Here is a 15,441-nt window from a genome sequence, read left to right as displayed (position 1 = left end):
CAGTTACCGCAAATGCTGTTCCCAAGAATGGTTAGGAATCCCCCCTTGCTGTTTTTCTCACATTAGGAAAAAAAAAAAACCAGCAACAAACTAACCATCAGCCCACCCACCCATTTCCACGCCTACCACACCAACATTGCAGCTAGGTATCTAAAGTCCAAACAGAAAGTCTTCCATATTCCAACCCTTGTCATTATTTGCTAGAGTCTATCCGTGTAGTTACTATCCTGCTAGTTCCTTCCCAGAGGCTGCAAACCCACAGCTCATAGCACGCACCGGGGTTCACCCCCGCCCCTCCGCTTTATTTCATTTTTAGCATCCTGTGTTTGAAGTCAGCAGAGCTCCGCAGGATTTGACCGACAGTTACCTCTTGCCTTGAGCTCAGGAAAAAAAAAAAAAAAGTAGTCGGGTTTCTGCGCATGCTCAGCTCTGACAACTGCATCCTATGATTCCAAACAGGTTACTGTAGAACATACCGCGCCTCGCCAGCTCATTATGTAATGATTTTGTGAAAACCGATAGATTGGGGCCGCAGACACAGTGAGGGGGTGGGAAGGAGAGACCCACAGGCCGGCCACCACCTCGGGGCTGCTCTGTCTTCACCGAGTGGCTTCTTACGTAGAAGAGGCAATGCATGTCAGGGAAAAGCCAGTCTCCTCCTGGTGATACTTGCTTTTCTCTGGTTGAATGTTGGGGTAACTCTTGGGAATTCCTCCTTTTGCACTTGTTCATCTTCTAATTCCTAAGTTCGGTTGATGATGGAAAATTAAGGTGATGGTTGATGCTGGTTATAGTCAAAGAAAGTTTCAGATCTGTTAGTTGCTGGGTAACTCTTGAAGTCCTTTTAAAACTGCAAAAGTGGCTTTACGTATGGAAAAAATGATGAATCAGAATGTTTTAAGATACAGTTTTATACCAAGATTTTAAAAAATACTATGTTGTGGCTTGATACAGCCCCAGAGTTTGTGTTCTGTTTTCACAGGAGACACTAATGGCTGAGTTCATTTTGTGGGGGAACATTGTTTTGTTTGAAAATCATTTTCCTTGCCAGGCACAGTGGCTCATACCTGTAATCCCACCACTTTGGGAGGCAGAAGCGAAAGGATTGCCCGAGCCCAGGGGTTTGAGACCAGCCCGGGCAACTTGGTGAGACCTCACCTCTACACTAAATCAAAAAATTAGCTGAGCATGGTGGTGCGCACCTGTGGTTCCAGCTACTTGTAAGGCTAAGGTAGACGGATCGCCTGAGCCCAGCAAGTTGAGGCTGCAGTGGCCGTTAGTGTGCCATTGCACTCCAGCCTGGGTGACAGTGAGACTGTGACCCCCCTCAAAAAAAGATTTCCTCCCTGAAAACCTGGTAAAATGTCTATCCATCTATGACTATCCCACCCTGAAAACACCAATTTCATCTGATCTCTGAAGCTAAATAGGGTGGGGCCTGGGTAGTACTAGGATGAGAGACTGCTTGGGATTTTGGGGGGGACTGTAGGCTTAAAAGAAAAACAAACAAACAAGAAATAAGTTTTACCCAAGTCATAAACAAAGAGCCCTTGAGAGATACCCAGGATCTGAAGCCTTGCTTCCTTATCTGGGGTCCTGCCTGTTGCAGACCCTCTGAGCTGTGAGTTGGAGAAGGTGCCCCTGAAGATGAGCTGGGCATCCAGGGGAGCATGTGCTGGAGTCCCTGAGCTCAGCAGGCATGGGAGGGGCAGCAAGTGTTTCCAACAGAAGAGTGGTATTTGGAGCTGTTCTGGCATTCTGAGTGACCCTTCAAGTGCCATCTGCTCTCCAGCACAGTTAAGGGTGTGTTAAGTCTCAAGGTTAGTTGCCCATGAGACTTGAGGATTCTCAGTCAGTACATTTTCCTCTTATGTGTCCAGGACACCCAGGGAGGCCACTTGATACCTGGGTGGGTAACAAGGTGGGCAGCCATGAACCAAAGAGAAAAAAGAGAGAGAATTGCATGTCGCATACCCAGTACTGGCTGGCTCCTCTTCCTCCCCATAATGCTGAAAGGGAAAGTTTCTATCTCTGACTCTGTGTCCCTGGTAGAAGTCAGGTAGTTTACTGACTGTCGGAGATCCTCCCCAGCTAAACAGTCATATTTACAGGCCCAGCATTAAAACTGAAATCACAGGCCATTCTGCTCAGCGCCCAGGAAAATATCCCCACGAATGCTCACCAGGAACAATCCAAACAGGGTTTCCTCAGCATTCAACATTCATGAATGAATTTACTAGTATTTACAATGTGTTATGCAGCACAAATTGTATGGACAGTGTTTCAGTAGGATAGGGAAGCAAAACAGTGAAAGGAAAAAAATAAGAAGGGAAGATGTATTTGTTTTATTTTTAATGAGCTCAGGAGGTCGAGGAGAAGCTGTCTGTAACCTACATTGCCGGTAGCTCTCATCGGAGGATGTGTTTCCAGAGAGCTGGTCTATTTTGGAGTGACAGGCCACTGCCTCGTGTCAGGCTGTTTCCATGATTTTATTAATTGGGTGAGGCCACTGGACGCCTGTGAAGGAAAGGTGGGCTGCTGTACGTGTTGGTTTACTTGAGGGTGGGACAGCACGATGTCCACAGTTTGTTGTGAGTTTTCCTATCATGGACAAGGGCTAGGGTGACTCAGAAGCACCCACATGTGCCTGTGAAAAGCTAAACATTTTAGGGGCCATTAAGGTAGTTGAGTGGAAATGCAGGCTTGGACTTGGAAGTGCCCCAGAGCTGGACCTCCGCCTGGCCACTCCTAACATGGGGTCTTGGGCAAGTCAGACAGTCTCTGTGTTTTCTGCTTCTCCTCCAAAATGGAGATGGTCATTCCCCTCGTTCCCCTTAAAGCTGTGGAGATAATTAGAGGTGTAATCTATACAGGCTGGAGTTTAATCGGCACATGGTAATTGCTGAATCAATAGTCACTATCATTTGTAATCACTTACTAGCATGCATGAGGCATTATTATTTAATACCTTAAATTGTAAGCACTTGACTCTGGTCTCTCTCTCTCTCTCTCTCTCTCTCTCTCTCTCTCTCTCTCTCTCCCTCTCCCCAAACCCCTTCTCCCCTCTCCCTTCTCCCTCTTTCTCTCCCTCCCAAATCAATTTAGTCACTCAGCTTTATTCAGCTTTATCCTTCTGGCCTCTCCCCTGGCCTCTGTCCCCACTGCCAACAGCTGATCCAGGCCACCATCACCCCACTGGTCTTTCAGTGCTACAGGAGATGGCTCAGTGATTCTGCAGTTCTGGTCCTGTTACTCCTTTGGGGGCTCCCCAGAGATCTCTAGATAAAATGCAAAACCCTTAACAAAGTTTGCAAGCCCTTTACCATGGGGACCCTGTCTGCCTCTCTAGTTTCATCTTACTCCAAAGCCCCCTGCCCTTCTGCCCCCACCTCCATCCTAAATCCATGCTCCAGGCCCTGAGTTCCTCACAGTCTCTGAATGTTCCACTGTCTCTTGTTGCTTACCCTTGGCAGGAACCACGATGAACCAGCTCTCCCTCCATCTCAACTTGCTAAACTCAGCTAAGATTTTATTTCTGCACAAAGACTCTGTCCACTCTGTCCTGAGTTCCTCTATCCCGGGGCTGGCATTGCATTAGATATTTCTTCCAACACAGATACCTGGTTGACCCAGCCAACTTGGACATCTGGTCACCCCAGACAATTTGGACATCTGGTCAACATCTGCCTGGCTGTTGCCTTGCCCTATTGTAACTAATTGCCTGTTTTCTTGCCTGGTGCCAGATCTTGAACTTGAACTTGCTAGGCCAGAGGCCATCTATCTGCTGAACCCAAGGCTTTATCTGGTGCTCAGTTTGTCCAGTGAATTAGTTAGTGAATGAGTGTGTGAAAGGACAGGCTTAGAGTATAGTGGGGAGAGTCAGACCCTCATTATGGTGTAGATGGGTGGAGCGGTGACCGTTCACCCTGTGTCAGCGTGAGCTGCATCAACAAGGAAATAGACGCCTGTCCTGGTGCTTTCCTGGGGCCTGATACCTGTGATGGGTACCTGAGGAGAGATTATGGATGGTCTGTGGCAGTGGGCATCCTAGGCATGGAGGTAGAGGGGGGCCCACAGTGAGGGAGGAATTGCTAGATCACCCCCCCTTCTCTCATACCCAAATGAACACACAGCCATTGGGGATACCAGCGCCAGAGCTCCTGTCAGCCAGCAGGACACAGGTTGGACCCAGCACATTCTGCCTTTCCTTTTGTGTGGCATGGTGTGTGTAGGGGGGCAGTGATGGGAATGGACTTTGGGGAGCAGGCCTAGGGCAAATGGGCTTGCCCCATGGCTCCCTTGATAGCCCCCTAACCCCTCAAGCCAAGATTTGGTACTTTCCAGGGCTCTATTGAAGTCAAAATTAGTTATAAACACTGGGCAGCAGCAGGGGACCCCGAAGGACAGGCCAGATCAGCAGGGATGGAGCAGTAGCCACACCTTCCACCCCACAGCCGAGGCCCAGAGCCGGCTGGGTGGGCAGGGTGTCCACCCAGGAGGGCCTCCTCTATCTCAGTAGGCCCTGACACAGAGGCACCAACTCAGCTCCCTCGAGGGACCCCACATCTCATCCTCAAATCTGAGGAGTCCCCTGGTCAGGCGAACACAATCCTCCTCCTGGGAGTGTAGAATCTACTTACACTGACACTCGGAACATTCCACATGCGTGGCGCCAGCAACCAGCCAGGCTTACTTTTGTCAGAGTTTTATTCTGCACCTTTATTTTCACCCACACACTATCATAATCCATGAGCTGAGTCTTGATTAGGTTAAGGCTTTTAGGAGTGGAAGATGCCTATGAGGGGTGTGGGGGCAGGAAGATGGATGTGTGAGAGTGTGTGTGTGGTGTGTGGCAAGTGTGGTTTGTGTATATGTGTGGTCTGTGTGGTGTGTGTGTGGTGCACAGTGTGTGCATGTAGTGTGTATGTGTGTGGTCTGTGTGAACTATGTGTTGTGTGGTGTATAGTGTGTGTAGTGTAATGTGAATGTGTATGGTATGTGTGTGTGCATATGGTGTGTGGTGGTGTGGGATGCAACATGTTGTATGTTGGGGGTGATGTGTGTGGTGCATGTATTTTGTGTGTGGTGTGTGATGTGTCTGTATGTGGTATGTAGTGGTGTGTGTGTGGTAGTGTGGTGTGTAGTGGGTGTGGGTGTATGTGTGGTATATGCATATCGTGTGTGGTGGGTGTGTGTGTGGCGCATGTATTCATGGGGGGGGTTGTTTGCATATTGTTTTCAATCATCTAGAGGTCTATAGTCCTGGGCCCACCTCTCCCCTTTTGTGTTTTAACTATTGGAAACCTCCAAGCTTACAGACAGACTTTTGAACCCTTAAGTAAACATGAGAGGAATAATGCCAAGAGAGCATTATAGTGTGTGTGTGTGGAGGGGGCGTTCAGGGTTTGACAACTTGAGTTGCTAGAGTTTGTGAGTTTGTGTAGTTTTTTTTTATTTTTTAAGACATGAAATCCCTGTTGCCCAGGCTTAGTGCAGTGGCTCAATCATAGCTTACTACAGCCTCAACTTCCTGGGCTCAAGTGATCCTCCCACCTCAGCTTCCTGAGTAGCTAGGACTATAGGTGTGAGCCACCACATTGGGCCAATTTTTTGTAGAGACAGGGTCTCACTCTGTTGCTCAGGCTGGTCTTGAGCTCTTGGCCTCAAGCTATCCTCCTGCCTGGGCCTTCCAAAGTGCTGCGATTACAGGTGTGAACCACTATGCCTGGTCCTGTGGGAATTTTTAAGGAAGATCTACTCTCTGGTTTTGTCTTGGGTTTTTGATAAGAAATAACAGTGATAAACAGCAAGAAACTCTAAAGAAATAGTTAACAAACCCATGGAAAAAGAATATGATGCGATGCCCCTTTAGGACAAATCACAACACAGCAGTGACCTCACCGGCGGTGAGAATGGTCGGAATTACCCCAGACTGGCAGTGTGGTCTCTCCTAGTAGGGCAGGCTGCTGTCAGCAAGACGGCCAGTGTCACGGAAGGCCTGTGCTATTGGCACTGTGGGGCAATCTCTGTTCCAGGAGGCAGCTAGAAAAAGTACAGCATGTTTGTCCCCCCGGGGTAGCTCTGCATCTTGGAGGTACCTGAAGCTTATTGATTTGCTCAGGGTTGCCAGGCCATTAGAAAACAATATGCCTTTCTTTGCACAAATCCTTTCGGTTCTTGGCACATCTGTACCAGTTCATCTGACTTCCAATGGAAGCTGTAAAAGCCAATCCTAGCTACAAAAATACCATGTACTCTCATGATATGCAGTGAAATGAACACCTAACTGGTTTTGTTGTTGTTGTTGTTGTTGATGACTCAAATTCTGGGATCACTTTTGCTAGTCTCTTGAATGTGGGACTCAGGACAGGTTCCTTAAATTGTCTGTGCCTCAGTTTCCTTATCTCTATAATCGATTTAAAAATATATTATGCTTTCCAACTTTTTAGTGCTAGTGTGGAGAAACAGCGAGAAGAGAGAGTTGCAAGGAATTCGGAAATTTTTTATTTTTATTTTTATTTTTGAGTCAGAGTCTCACTCTGTCTCCAGGCTGGAGTGCAGTGGCATGTGCATGACTACCACAGCCTTGACCTGCTGGGCTCAGGCAATCTTTCCACTTCAGCCTTCCAAGTGTCTGAAAGCACAGGTGCACGCCACCATACCTGGCTAATTTGTTGATTTGTTTTAGAGGCAAGGTCTTGCCAAGTTACCCAGGCTGGTCTCAAACCCCTGGGCTCAAACTGTCTCCTGCCTCCACCTACCAAAGTGCTAGGATTAGAGGTGACAGCCACTGTGCCCAGCTGATTTGGAAATTTTAGAAGGGAACTACAAAGGCCAACCCCCATAAAACTCAGTAGTTCAAGTGGTGCTATTGCTCTTGAGAAATTTTTATGAGATTATTTGAGGAAGGCACTAAATAAGCTAATTGTAAATAAAACTTTTTCAGTGATACATTTCTTAGATACCTCTTAATCTTTATGAAGGTTTTTTAATGAGAGGACTGTAAATAGATAATTTTTTTTATGGGGTTAATGTTTTCTTCCTTGGAGCAAGTGATTCCTTTGTTAAAGTTTAGTGAGTAGATTTTTTGATTTGAAAGTAAGACTTATGGATCCGTGTCACATTTTATCCCAAGCCAAAAAAAAAAAAAAACAAAAAAGATGGTTAGAGATGACAGATTCCCCCAAGTAAGTGCCTTTCTTCCGGGGCCAGAGGCTCTGCTGCAGCTGAAGGAGTGTTGCTATTAATAATCCATGACCCCGCACCTAATGATGAATCTCTTTACACTCTCTTGATGCAGCTTGTAACAGATCTTGTTACTTTCTCCCCATTTTTCTAGAATGCCAGCAGTTACTCTGCAGCAATGACGGAGCCCAAATCGGTGTGTGTCTCGGTGGACGAGGTGGTCTCCAGCAGCATGGATGCTGCGGAGACAGACCTGCTGAACGGACACTTGAAAAAAGTGGACAACAACCTCACAGAGGCCCAGCGCTTCTCCTCCCTGCCTCGGAGGGCCGCTGTGAACATTGAATTCAAGGACCTCTCCTACTCAGTTCCAGAAGGACCCTGGTGGAGGAAGAAAGGTAGGGATGGAGGTCTCTGTGTTCACTGAGCTGGGAGGAGCCTATAGAGGAAGCAACAGGTTGTTTGGGCAAAATCGAGGTCTGGAAGTTGGGTGGCGATGCTTCTCTTTCCAGTGGTCACTGCTGTGAGCGGTTTATTTCATTGTTTCATGCCTGATTTTTCCTCATCTATAAAATTGGCAGATTGGATTCAGTGATCTCAAAGTTCATGGTGACTCTAAAATCCTGTGGTATTATTACAATGATTTTCACAAAGACTGAACCGTGTCAGTGTGTGCTTGTTTCTGGCATGTGCTCAGAGTGTCCTCTTATTTATTAATTTGGTTATGTTATTTTAGAGTTGTGGGGTACAAGTGAGGATTTACTACATAAGTAGGCTGCATGAGGTGAAGTTTGGGCTTCTGGATGCCCCTCTTTTCCCTTGGTAGTGAACCAGGTACACTTTGTGCTGCCACGTTCCCTGTCTCTTCCCTCTCTCTTCCCTCCCTCCCTCCCCTACAGTGTTCAGTATCTGCCAGTCCCATTCTTGTGCTAGTGTGACCAGTGATCAGGGTCCACTTATGAGTGAGAACATGAGGTATTCAGTTCTTTATTTCTGTGATAGTTCACTTAGTATGGTGGTCTCTAACTGCATCTAAGTTGCTGCAAAGGCCATGATTTTGTTTTTCTTTATGGCTATATAGCATTCCATTGTGAATATGTACCACATTTTGTTTATCCAGTCCACTTTTGATGGATATCTGGGTTGGTTCCATGTCAGAGGGTCCTCCTCTGTGATGCTGTTCATGTGAGTCTTTCAAGATGGAGTTATTTTTCAAACCTCTAAAGCAACATGGCAGGCAAGTGCTACCTCCCAAGTGTGAAGTGCTAAGAAGCAGCCAGTGACCTAGGCTAACCTCCCCTCTGGAAATCAATCACTTTCACTTAAGGGTCTTGAAGGAACTCTTCTGTGGGTGGTGTTGGTGGGCTAGAAGGAAAAATAAATGGTTGTAAAATGAGCCATATGAATAAAAATAGGAGAAACAGAGAGGTCAGGACTCAGGAAGGCTCTGAAAAGCCACATGATGCAGGTGGTTGTCACTGGCTTGGGACATGTTAAAGGGACTGGTGCTTTTCTCATCAATGTTTTCTAGCTCCCGATCTTCAAAGTGTGTGGCATTCATGCCTCCCTGGGTTGGCATTTCTTTTTCTAAACTGATCTGTTTCTTCTTGTGAGACTTATCCTTGGTCCCCCAGGGCTCCATGCCCTCATCACCAATTCAACAGCAGATCAGACGGGTGGGGCGGGGGCAGCTGATGGGCAGAGGACCTGCCAGATATAACCAAGAAACCACGGTCCCTGGTTTCTACCAAATCATTGAAAGCGACTTGAGCATTTGTGAGAGCTTTGGAACAATGAAAGTGACTCAGGTACCAGTGGAGTATTATAATAATTTTTTAGCACTCTAATCTTAAATCTAGGTTCAACTCTTTCTCTCTCTCTCTCTCTTTCTTTCATTGAGTCAGCATCTCCCTCTGTCGCCCAAGCTGGAGTGTAGTGGCATGATCATGCCTCAACGCAGCCTGACCTCCTGGGCTCAGACGATCCTTCTACCTCAACCTCCTGAGTAACTGAGACTATAGGCACATGCCACCACGTCTGGCTGATTTTAATTTTTTTTTTCTTTGTGAAGACAAGTTCTCACCATGTTGCCCAGACTGGTCTCAAACTTCGGGTCTCAGGCAATCTTCTCGCCTCAGCCTCCCAAAGTGTTGGGATGACAGGCATAAGCGACCACATCTGGCCCCTTTTTAAAGACCAACCCAGACTCACTGCTTACATTTTTATTTGTATTTCTTATTTTCCCTATTATCTTCATTTTGTTTTTCTACTCTCTTGAAACTAAGCTTTTGAGACGCTTGACATGTTCTGGACTTAGATGTAATCACAATTTTAAGACCTTGATAGATGGCCTCTGAGACCTGTGAGCCCAGTTGGTTGCTGGATGGTTTTATGTTTATGTTTGCACAACCAGGAGCAGATCCTGTCCCTTCTCAATAGCTGATTGTATAGCATTGTTATGTGATACTTACATTTTCAGAGTGTGCTAGCCTGTTTTGTTAAGAAAGCAATTCTGTGGAAGCTCAGGTTTTGGCCCATTCCTGGAGCCTGTTGACATTTCAACATATGTTTATGGATTTCTCCTTCTCAATTTGCAGAAATATTTTACAGAAAATGCAAAAAGTACCAGGAGAGCCTTGTCAGGTTTTGGTCTCATTGTCTATAGAGACAAATTGTGGCAAGATTTAAGTACCACAGAGTGGCTTTCTATCTGTTATGTATGGCCTTAGAAATGGCATTGTGATGCTTGAAAATGCAGCGACAGGTATCTTATTAAATGAAGATGGGTCACAGGACAGAAACGCAGACATTTGAAATGTGTTGACACAAAGCCTGGTACACAGGTGCGGACCTGATGTTTGCAAGTGCAGAGTGTCATGCCTTGCCCAGTATGTGACTTGTCACCTATATTCTCTAAGTCTTAAAACTGGTCATGTGAGTTGTCAGAGTAAGCCAGCTGGTGACGGTCTTTTAGTGATGGAGGAGCCATAACTGTCCATTCTTAGAAGCTCAGCCCTGGTGGCCACCAGATAAATACTTGCCCTATAGTAACCTTGTGTGCTCAGGCGGAGGAGGATTTGGAAATCGGCCCTGAGGGACCTGCCCATGAGTCAGGGGTGGGTAGAGCCAGAGGGGTTGACGGACCAGGATGGGTCTGGTGTGTCCCAGTTGCTGTTTCTTGCCAAGTAGGTGGTGAGGGTGGTTTGCTAGCTGGCTTCCTCCCCAGCTGGCCTCCACAGCCACAGAAGCACCTGTGTTTGTCTTCCCTGTCCCTGCCCTTCCTCCCTGTGCACCCAGCCTTCCCTTTGTTCCTGGTACCTGCAGTTGAGAGCCCAAGTGGTTTAACACTCTGGCATACATTTGGGGTGGAAAACACCTGTTCCTCTTCTCATGAAATAGAAAGAAAATAAGGTTGGGGTGGTTAAGGGGCTTGCCCGTGCTCTTGAGTTGGAGAGGGGAAGGCCTGTAATGGGAGCAGTGATTTCCAGATCTGTGTACCCCAACACAGTGGCCAGGCCTTGCCTAGTGCAAAGGCTTAGGGAGGCCAGGGCCAGTGCTGCCAGCAGGGAAGCAGAGCTCTTCCTGGAGGCATGGGTTCCCACAAGGTGCCTTGCTATTGGTGGCTGGAGGACCAGGGCCAGGGAAACCTAGAGTTTTTCCCAGTGGAGAGAGTTAGCAGCAGAAACCTTCTCCAAGCTCACTGCTCTCATCACCAGTCTGCTCCTGAGCGCTGCATCCTGTTGGCTCTGAACTTGGGTACTGTGTTTCCCCAATTAAGAGCCACCCCCAGGACAAATAATAAAAGTGTACATTAACCGTGAACCCAGGCACTAGACTGCCCAGGAGATATTGCTCTGGACCCTGGTGCACGTGCATCCCACTCGGCCTCACCCACAGGGGTCACATCCTCTTTGCCTGCTTCTATTCCTGCTGGCCCTCAAATCTGTCTCCTTTGTCCCTCTTTGTGAGCCCTTCTCTTTCCTGTTTTTGTCCCTCCAACCGCTGATGACAGTTCCAGTCCCCGGCAATGATTAGGTTAAACTGAGAAGTCAGACCCCGGCCTCTCTCTGCATTTCTCTCTTCTCACAGTGGTGTTTTTGTATTTGGCATCATTTCTGTGCTACTTCAAGTGTGACCTTCAGGTCAGAGGCTACTTCTCTTTCTGCTCTCACCATATTAGTTCTGCTGTCTGTATCAAGTTGATTGTTTTAAACTTTTGAAAATTCAGCTTGACATGTCGAGTTAATGAGAATGTTCACTTTAGGGTTGGACACTATGGTGTTGCACATCCAAATGAAAGAGGTGAAAAAGATTTGAAAGTACCTGGTCGAACTGCTTCATAGTAAGGAGATGGAAACAGGAGCCCAGGCCCAGACGCGGTTTGCTCAAGGTGGGAACCAGAGTTGGGACCCAGTTGCTTTAATTCCCAGCCCAAGTTTCTTTCCATTACAAAGACATAGGACCACTGCAGTTCATTCCGGGAAAGGTATTTTTCTCATACAATTTCTCCCAGAACATGGTGCTGCGACATGAACTCAATACAGAATGCTACAGCAAGGCTGGGCATTGTGACCAGAATAACATTATAAACGTCTCATAATTATCGTAAAGAGAACTTTATAACCCTTAGAAGTGAGGAATCAACAACAGTATTTTTAAGAAGGAAATGCTGGGCACTGATTCTTTAAAATTTTTTAGCTTGATGTTTACCAAGCATTGACTGTAACATTTAACAAAACATCTTGTATTTTCAATTGTACTTACATTTTCACCATATGATTAATGATATCTTTGGAGGTAAACTAGATCATTTAGTAGATTCCTAGTAGAGAATGTAATTGTGAAAGGAACGATTCTCAGGAGAAAAAGTACACCCCAAGGAGAATTTCACCGGCTTCTGATACAGTAATTACTCTCCCTCAAGGAATTCACTCACGTAGCTTGAGTTGATGGGACAAATGGCCTGGAACAATATTGACTTTGCTGTCACACAAACTGTATCAGGGGACATACCAGAACAATCTGGTTTAGTTGTTCTTCCTCACCCCTAAGTGCAACTCTTTTGAAAGCAGGCTTTGCTTCCTATGAGGTGGACACTACATTGATAACACTCCTGATCCTTGCTAAGAAGAAGATCCATATAATGCAGTTCTTCCTAAGTGAAGATTATGGTGATGAGGAGATTTTACATGTAAATTGCTTTTGGAGCCCTTTCACATAGGGTCTCATTTTTATTGGGATGTGATTGGCCGCAATTAACAAATAGAATAATTTGGGGTACCTGTATGCTGGCCCCTCCCCCAAGAGATTGAGCAGTTGACTGAATGAGAACTCACAGGGCTGATTCAGGAGAGATCTGCCCATTCTCTCCATGGAAAACTATGATATGAGGTTCAGAGACATAACCAAAGTAATAGGAGTAGGGAGGATGGGACTTGGGATCAGATCTGTGGGGTTTCAGGCCAAGAAGGAACCTAGCAAGTGCTCAGCCCTGAGGTGGGCACACGACTAGACCACCATGTCATGGCTGTGCCTTGCTCCAAGTTATGAAATGATGAGGGATTGACTGCTAATGTGGACGTATTTTCACATTCACTGGCTTGTTTGGATGTCAGCTAATGTTTGCCATGCATAGGGATTTCCTGTTTCTTTGGAGAGGCTCTGGCTCTTGTGTCTCCTCACCAGGCAGGGGAGGCTGGTGTGTATGACATGCTTTCTCTACAACAGGTGAGATGATGCTTAGAAATTAATCACACCTCACAAGATCACCATGTGATGAAGTTCAGGTTGAGAACAAAGCAATCATCTCTGGGACTGTAGAGAGTTGTCTTTGCTGTTCTTCATTCTCACCATTGGCTCTATATGGTGATGCTCTGATGGAATAGAACATCATCCTTTACCTTGAAACTCAACCTTCCAGCTGCATCCTTGCTAAAACTAGGAAGGAGTTAAACATTCTGAGCAGTGCCATGTCAGATTATCTGTATTGTTTTGCTTCTAAGCTATAAAAACGCGTTTGAACACCCTTCTCAAATTAAAGTTTGCTTTCTCTTAATTTCCATAGCTATTTCTCAAGGCCTGTAGTGACAAGCTGGCGAAAGTGAGTGGTTGGTGCCATTAATACATCCTTTCAGGAATTCCATTAAAGGAAGACTGGATTCCAACCAAGCACTGGTGACTTGATCCAATCCACTAGAATACGCATGGGAGGCGGCCCGGTTAAAGGCAGACTGTTGAGATCTCACAACAGCTTAAGGGTTTTCAGAGGGTGGTTGCTCAGTTTTGAAGGGGGACTTACCATCCCTTAGTACGAATGAATGACTTTTGTGCTTCTTGGGAACTATCATGCTAAGGTGGGCTTTGTTTGGGGGCTGAAGGGAATTGTTTTTCATACTCTGCCTTTATTTAAGTCTATAGTTAATCCCTTGGTGCAATGTGGTGGTCCCACCCTTGCAAGGATGCCTTGCTTGAGTCTGAGTGTTTACAAAGAGGAGCCAGATGGCCCTAGGCTGCCTTGGTGGACTCAGAGGACTGGAGAGCTCCCTCTTCCCATCTGGTTTTCAGTCCTTGGTGGCTCCCGGGGGCAGGTGGCTAGGCCACCCACTCAGGCCGAGGGGTGGCATGTCTTTGGTGGTGAGGTCTTCTGGCACAGATCTGATGCTCTTCCTCACAGGCCCCGAAGAAACTCCAGAATAATGGTAACGATGGGCTGACTCTTGCAGCAGACTTGTGTGAGATGAATGTGTAGTGAGTATGTGTAAAACCAAAGGGGTTTGCTGCTTTCCAGGAGAAACTTAATGCCCAAGAAATCTAGATGCTCCCCCCTCCCACCCACATACCCTCTCCCTGTGATCAGAGGAAGACAAACCATCGTCCACTGGAACCTGGAATCCGGGGTGCATAATTCCTAACTGTGACATCTTCAGGCACAACAGCCCCCTGGATATAGCTTAGGTGGCCTTGGGGTCTCCTTTTCTCCTTGACCACCCTCTGATTGGCAGTTTCTTTATTTAGACAGGCTAACACTTTGTCATTTTCCCAGAGAGCGTGCCTGTTCTTGAACCACCTGTCCTCTTCAGTGCGACCTTGCAGAGCTATGCTCTGCTTGGTGGGGGTTGGTGTCACTGTTTAACTTTCTGAGGGCAGTCTTACCATGCTGTGTGATGGCTGCCCTTCTGCCTTCCTTTGACACCTCAACTAGGCTTGGGTCTTAACTTCACATTCTCAAACTGAAGACCTCCCTCTAAACTAAAACCTAATCCGCCAAGCCCAAGAAATAACTGAAGGTGACATTTTGCTGAACATGAAACCATTTCTTTTGTTTATAAATTGGCAGGAAAAATAATGTTTAGTAACCATACACCTGTTCTTTTTGAATTCAGTTCTAGAATCAACAGGTTGGCTTATTTAAGGGACAAAGGTAACTATGTGGGTCAGATTAAATACATTTAGACGGACTAAACTGTGCAGACTAGGGGTTTGTAATGCCCAACTCATGCTGAGGAGGTTCCAAAATCTACACAGAAAAGTTCACTCCCATAAATAATATATCTAGTGAGTATTTTTGCCCATGTTGTGAGAAAAACCAAGAGGAGTCTTCAGAGTCACAGGTGGCAGCCCGTGGGCCTGCAGGGATCCAGTATGACCTGCAGTCAAGAGTTTCACTTCCTACTCTGTCAACTGTGTGCTGTTAGTCACCTCCGTGTTCTGTAGGGTAAATGGCATTTGGTGTCAAAAGTGAGACAAGTCAGGGTGTCTCACTTAAAGTCTGTGATTATGTTCAACTGAGACCTATATTTAGAGTCCAAATCTTGGAGCCAAAAGGAGCCTTGGAGCTGCCTTAGTCTGACCTCCCACCCCATGGAGGGAGCCTTCTTGCGCCATTCCTGACAAAGGGGGGTTCAGTCTGAGAACCTCTAGCCACCAGACTGACACCTCCCAGGCAGCCTGTGACCGTGTTTGCACAACTCTCCTTCTTAGAAAATGCTTCTGTCTGTTGAGCTGCAATCTGGATTTCAGCAAGTTCGTTTGTAGCTCCAAGTTCTGCTTTTTGGAGTTCTGCAGAACAAGTCACCTTGGTCTTGAAATGAGCTCACAAATTGAGGGAAAAATGCCTAATCAAGTACAAAACAATAACTGAGGACAAGCCGGGCTCGGTGGCTCAGCCTGTAATCCTGCGCTTTGGGAGGCTAAGGTGAGTGGATTGCCTGAGCCCGCGGGTTCGAGACCCGCCTGGGCAACTTGGCGAGACCTCAT

The 15,441-nt window shown here is 46.6% G+C and overlaps 1 protein-coding gene across 2 annotated transcripts in view; it reads left to right on the top strand.

Annotated features, from left to right (window-relative positions):
• ABCG1 (ATP binding cassette subfamily G member 1) overlaps nt 1–15,441 on the top strand; it is an 81,306-nt gene that overhangs the window by 872 nt on the left and 64,993 nt on the right. For both annotated transcript variants that reach the window (XM_008052855.2, XM_008052854.2), the window contains exon 2: nt 7,340–7,583. In XM_008052855.2, the coding sequence (XP_008051046.1) occupies nt 7,340–7,583 (244 nt within the window). The remainder of the gene's footprint in view (nt 1–7,339; nt 7,584–15,441) is intronic.

Source organism: Carlito syrichta, unplaced genomic scaffold (genome assembly GCF_000164805.1).
Source record: "Carlito syrichta isolate Samal-C Ts95f unplaced genomic scaffold, Tarsius_syrichta-2.0.1 Scaffold287598, whole genome shotgun sequence".
NCBI lineage: Eukaryota > Metazoa > Chordata > Mammalia > Primates > Tarsiidae > Carlito > Carlito syrichta.
The sequence above is the reverse complement of the archived record's forward strand: the minus strand, read 5'-3'. Positions and strand labels throughout refer to the sequence as shown.